General features: G+C 32.4%; 1 protein-coding gene across 43 annotated transcripts; it reads left to right on the top strand.

Annotated features, from left to right (window-relative positions):
* Positions 1–1,245: 1,245 nt before the first annotated feature.
* Positions 1,246–6,000, top strand: LOC107787496 (uncharacterized). Of its 43 annotated transcripts, none has more exons than XR_012704923.1 (6): positions 1,581–2,075; positions 2,211–2,339; positions 3,327–3,373; positions 4,375–4,442; positions 4,758–4,834; positions 5,573–6,000. XR_012704923.1 is itself a non-coding variant. In XM_075243864.1 (5 exons), the coding sequence occupies exons 1-5, from the start codon at positions 1,578–1,580 to the stop codon at positions 5,590–5,592; spliced, it is 528 nt and encodes a 175-aa protein (XP_075099965.1). In that variant the 5' UTR covers positions 1,246–1,577; the 3' UTR covers positions 5,593–6,000. The 43 variants fall into 43 exon arrangements, 3 of the variants coding, with proteins under 3 accessions (XP_075099965.1, XP_016464564.2, XP_016464562.2); XR_012704916.1 differs by having other exon boundaries at positions 1,582–2,075; positions 4,746–4,834; XR_012704924.1 differs by having other exon boundaries at positions 1,584–2,075; positions 5,623–6,000.

Raw genomic sequence — 6,000 nt, forward strand, 5'->3', positions numbered from 1 at the left:
AAATAAGTGATGAACTTTTGGGTCATCACACTTGGTGATTCTGAAAGTGAAAAACAAGAAAAAACATAATGCTTTTGCTAGCACCTTCATGATGTGCAAAGTCTTACTAGGAATTGAAAGGTGTGTATTAAATAATTGTTTTCTTATAGATTACTATTTGGCCCAGACACGTATATATACATCTAGAACTGTAGTTGAAGAATACATTGTCTAAAAAGATGATGGCCTTAAAATTTCAAGACTTGAAGACTTTAAAGTACTTTTGTCCTCAATTTCTTGTGGTCAAGAGGACTCGGGCAAGTCTTCTTCATAGTACAACTTTATCAAGTGTGGGACTATTTAACACCGCCCCAATTGATGAAGTAAAAACAACCTTTAGTTCCTTTTATTGTGTGGTGATATCATTTTATATATCTTTTAATTATATGAGATTTCACTTTTAAAATGAAAAAGACAAAATTATATATTTTGTAGTCTCAAATTTTGACAAAATACATACTTTGCCCATCGACATTGTACTCAAATCTCTCTTACATACTTGTTAATCACGGGAATAGTATTACACATCAAAAATTTTAAAAGTGTGTAAATTACACACCTCTTTTGTCATGTGTCACATGCGTGTATTACACATAAAAGAGGCGCGTGAAAACTAAAAAATTCACCTAAACTTAATTTTTCTTTTTAAATTTCCCCTTTTTTAACTATTTCCTTTAAATTAAAGAAAAAAAAATATAACCCATGTCTTCTTCCCCAACCCCAAAACCCAGTGTTCCCCCCCTCCCCCGGTTCGTCTTCGTCCCCAATCCCCATCCTAATTTTATCTACCACCTCATATTTCGTCTCTCCAACCCCATGACTAAGAAGAAAAGAAAAAAAAAAGAAGAACATAGGAGCTATTGAGTATTGTAAAAATCACCATTATTGACTTTTTAAAAAAGCTTAAAAATTTAATCGGGTCTTGTTGATTTTGGTAATTCCACTACCTAAAAAATTAGTTTGAATTCGTGATTATTGATGAGTAAAACTTTACTTAGGTAATTAATTTTGATCAAATTCAAAAAACACCATTAACAAGTTTGAAACTTTGGTTTAAGCTTAAATTTGAAATTTGTATAAGGATTTTATGATGGATGTTGTTAAAAATCGGCAAAGAATTAAATCTATAGTTATAGAAGAAGGTTCTTATAGTGGAAGAGTTGGTGATAGTATGGTGGTGATGGAAAAGATGACGGGGTTAGGAAGATGAAGAGGGGGGTTCTTTTCTGTATTTTTTTTTTTTGGTTGAGAAGATGAAAAGAGGGGGTTTGGGGAGAGGGGTTGAAGAGTTTTTTTTTTTTAGTTTTTCTTTTTTTCCCCTCGATTTGACACATGTCAAATGCTAATTGGCGTGTGTAAGAGCAATTTTTGAGCAGATGTGGTCAAACATCAAAGTGGTGTGTAATTGACACACCTTTAAAAGTTTTGGTGTATAATATTATTCTCGTATTTAAAAAGTGTGTAAGAGGTATTTGGGGAGAATGTCGATAGTTAAAATATGTATATATGAGGCATAATTACCCTTTAAAAAACTTTTTATGGGCTTTATAGTACTTTGGTTCAACCCTTTTATTACAGACACGTATTTTATTTGTGGGGTACAACTGGATTCCACTCCACTGCTTTTCACGCTCTTCACTGATTTTGGCCATTTCATCTTCTTCATCAAGCCTATTTCTTTTTTATTCTTAGTATTGTTCCCTTTCTCTTCACTTAAGGTCATGCTTATCCATGCCTTCTTCATTCTCCACTTTGGATTTAGCTTTTGTAGGTGAATTTTGGTTTTAATTTTTCTGTTGATTTCTGGGTCTTCTTTTACCTAATTGATTGGATATTTTTTTCAATTGTTGTTGCTTTTTAGTAGTTGGATTTTTATAATCATGCACCTGTTTTCAACTTTTGCATATTTCTTGTCAATTGTCAAATGCAACTGATCGGTCACCTTTAATTCTAAAAGATTTCACACTTTCTCTATTTTTAATTTCCTCCTACCTATCTCTTTCTCTATCTTCTCCATTGGAGTTAATAGTATTCTGGTGAGTATTTTGTGTTTGGTATTTTCCTTTGTTTGTCCTTTCTCATTTATTTTTTTTTGTCAATCTTTTTCTGGTATTCTATTTTGTTCGTTTGTATTGTAAAAATTATCCTCCGAATTTTCTGTGTACATGCAGCTATGGATACGCTCTTCAAAATACACATACATCCTGATCTGCCAGATAAAATCCAAAAGCCTAAGGACGGAATGAAGAGAATATTTCTGAGTTCTGCTAAATTTTACTCTATTCTTTCCGGGTGAGAAGGTAAACTGTTGATTCTAATTAAACTATTGATTTAGAATCTTCATTTGCCTATAAAGTTAGGTTTGTATTTGTGCTTTATTTTTCTTTTTAATGCAATGTATAAGTATTTTTTTGTCTACAACTATACGTGTCTAGTTTTTCCTTCTTTTTAAAAAATTTTTGGGTTGATTCTGTGTATGCATGTGGTCATTATTGTTTGAGCGCTTCTAGCACTAACCATATTAAATTTCCATCTCAACAGCAAATGTTGATTAAAAGGGAAGAACTTTGCTGCACTTAAGGTGTTCGACTATATAACTAAAACAACTGATAACTTTCTACCATTTCTTTTTTTGTCGGTGAATTTATCACAAGTATCTATCCTTTTGCAAGGCCAGAACTTTTGATCGCACACATATAGATCATTTGAAAGATGTTTCTGCAATTGTAGGTATGGTAGTGAAATCTGCAGCATATTCTTTACTGAGATTTATTTGCAAATTCATTTGTATCTTATGAAGCCTTTTCATGAAAGAAAATGGATATGAATAATTCTTTAATGGTGCCCTGCATTTTGACTGTGCTGCAATTAGTAATGTTGTTTCGTTGGGAATTCATCATTAGCTAAAAGCTCTCATTATACCTTTCATTTATCTGTTTATTTGGAGTATCTATTTAAATGCTACGGTATACACGATTAATTTCATTGATTTTTTCTTCTTTTCATTTGATATCTAGGTCAATATAAATTTGTATGCAGACAAACCTGCTAATGTGTTGGTCAACCTAACGATGTTTAAATGCAGTACTTGTCATATTTTTAAACTCCTTGCTTGCCTCTTTTTTCATTGTATAAATAGAATATGTTTTTGTTTGGTATTGGTTTTTCTTGATAATATGTGGCTTCTAGAACAAGGGTGTTTTAGTATATGTTTGTGAAGATGGACTCATCGACTCCCTGGTGGTTTATGCAGCACCGAAATAATATTATGTGTTGTTGTCATTCAGATGCATGGTCTACTTGATAGTGAACTGCGGACGGCTCATATTAAGAGGTAAGAGAATGCGGTTTTTGCTTTCTTAATATACTATAAGAGTTCTTCGGTCAATTTAATTTTGATATTAATGATCATGATATTTCATTTACTGCAATTTCGATATTTATAGCATATAAAAGTAGTGAATGATTCCTATTGGTTTCTGGAACATTGGGATCTATTCATGACAAAATGGTTGCATGAAAATATAAATGAAGCTTGAGAGAACTGTGTTGGAAAAAATAACTTTTTTGATGTTTGGGTGATAAAACGATCTTCTCTTTTCCATTTTCAATGTAATTTTTCTTCTAGGATAATTATGTATTACATATATTTCTGATATTGAGTATTTTGAGTTTTCATGTTAAAGAGTTACGTAAATAAAGAATCTCCTTTATTGTCGACAAGTTTGACTGACTGATAGCTTTCCAAAAGCAAAAGGTGATTAGGTTGAGGGGTACATAAATGTATTAGTCTATGATTAGATATTTATCCTTTATAATATTCTAAAAAATGAAGGACTGTAGTAAATCGTTTAAGGAGTCCAGGTAAATACTTCATCCCAGTGAAAAGCATATGAAGAAACCGAAGTCTCAATTTGACTTGTCAGACAGTTTGAAGTTAGTAAAATATTATTTTCTGTGGGAATGAATCATTAACATTGTAGATGAGTTTTCGTCATGCAAGAAAACATTGCATGATCATGATTATGCCACTTTTAAAACATAGTTTTGTCAATAGACGCCAATTGGCATTTCAAGAAAATGAATATTGGAAAACTTGAAACTGAAAATTACCTGGGTAATTCTGCTATTACTTACCCTTTGTTATTTAGTTTTGACATTCTTATCAATAAGTATCTCTCTGTGCCTCATTAGTGTTTTGGTCTTGCCATTAGTTGGAGCAATCTTCTCCATAACGTATTATATTTGCACTTGCAAGTAATAACATGTTTGAACTGTAGCCTGTCAGAATAGCAGACACTTCAATTGATCTAAGTTATTCTTTACCGAATGTAGGTGTAACGTTTATGTGCTAGCTTCTATCTCCTAACTCATCATTAGAGGACCTTAAACGGCCTTAAGAGGTGAGTATATAAGAAAAGCAAACAGATAATGGAGAATTATTTTGGGATAAATCCTCCATGTAATGTGGTTTTATTCTGTTTTACTCTTATTTTTCTCCAGTAATGTTTATCTTGTGTAGTAATATTTGCCTTGTGTAATAAGTAGTTTGCCCTCTCTAATATGATTCAATTAAAATACTCACTTACAAATATTCCTTTTGATAGCCAAAGTATAAATCTACATAGATACTTACAACTTTATACAAAAGGCTACTCTGTTGTTTCCAATGTAGTGGTGCTTAATATATTTTCTCTAACAAGCAGATTTTTAACCAGTGATCTTTGGTACCGGTGGTTTTATGCTATAGTATCAAGATGTTATCTAATGCAAGCCATCAACCTCCATATACATGGTATGTAAAAAGGTAGAAATGTCATGGTTCTTTTTGCTTCTTTGAGTGGTCAATATATTTATGTGATTAATATAACCACGGAAATATTATGGTAAATTAGAGTTTGGTAGCAAGTAATTGATTGAGTTTTTCCATGAAATAGTGTTGAAAAATTACTCTGCATATAGTTGGAGAATTCTGGATGATGCAAATAATCTCAAGTATGAGGTATAGAAGTATGTGTATCTTGCCAAGGAGTAGAATCTTGAATGAGGTTGGAGGTTAAAGAAAGCTTGGTTTGTGACATGACTCATCTTAATTCTACTATCCTTAAATCCACTTGCCTTTTTCATGAAAGCCGCTATGAAGTGCTAGATGTTGATTTGTTAAAAATCTGATGGAAGTATACAATCACTATCTAAGGCAATAATACGATGCAATCCCTTTGTTGCCAAATTTTTCTATTTATCCATTTAACGGAGTCAATAATATGATTCACAACATTAGAAAATTATGGTGGAATTTAATTAATAAAGAACGAAGAACTGTGCATTCTTCCAAACTACTACATGCTTGATTAACGGACCTCAACGCCAATTTATGTCTGTTGGTCACTTTTATACCAAATGGTCATGTCGAAGAAGCCAAGTTCTTTGCACAGATGAACTGAGAAATCTCCTTATTTACATGTGTAAGCGTCTGGTCATCCAACTCTTCACTATTTTTCAAGTTCCTTTCTTTGTTGTTTCTGTTTTTCAGTTAGTATGACTGTTAGATGAAGTTCATAATGTTGTTCTTCATTTTCTAAGTGTATCTGGATGAGAAAAAGTTGATATGGGCTTCCCAAAATATAGTCAATCCAAGTCCAAAATAGAGGATGGGATAGTACTAGCTTGATGACGAGATCATGAAAGACCTATTGCTATGCAGCAGGCCAAGCGCTATGTGCGAAGTTTGGTATTTATGCAAGTCTGTGATTGCAACTTAATATATGAGGAGGTGACAAAACATTGTCTAAGTGCCAAACTTAAACTTCATTTTGAGATGGCATCATGGGAGACACTTCATGTAACATCTGTTTCATTCTTTGAGCCAATAGGCAGAAGGGTAATTGGCGAAGATGTATTCATATTGATAGTATATTGATTTTATTCATTTCTTTTTTGGCACCATGTGATGGTGCAAAA

This window comes from Nicotiana tabacum, chromosome 22, assembly GCF_000715075.1.
Source record: "Nicotiana tabacum cultivar K326 chromosome 22, ASM71507v2, whole genome shotgun sequence".
Taxonomy (NCBI): Eukaryota; Viridiplantae; Streptophyta; class Magnoliopsida; order Solanales; family Solanaceae; genus Nicotiana; species Nicotiana tabacum.

Coding starts and splice junctions, on each gene's coding strand:
- LOC107787496 (XM_016609076.2), top strand. CDS start 1,578: ATGGGCTTTATAGTACTTTGGTTCAACCCTTTTATTACAGACACGTAT. Junction 1,807..2,210: donor CCACTTTGGATTTAGCTTTT/GTAGGTGAATTT, acceptor GTGTACATGCAG/CTATGGATACGCTCTTCAAA. Junction 3,374..4,745: donor CGGACGGCTCATATTAAGAG/GTAAGAGAATGC, acceptor TCTAACAAGCAG/ATTTTTAACCAGTGATCTTT.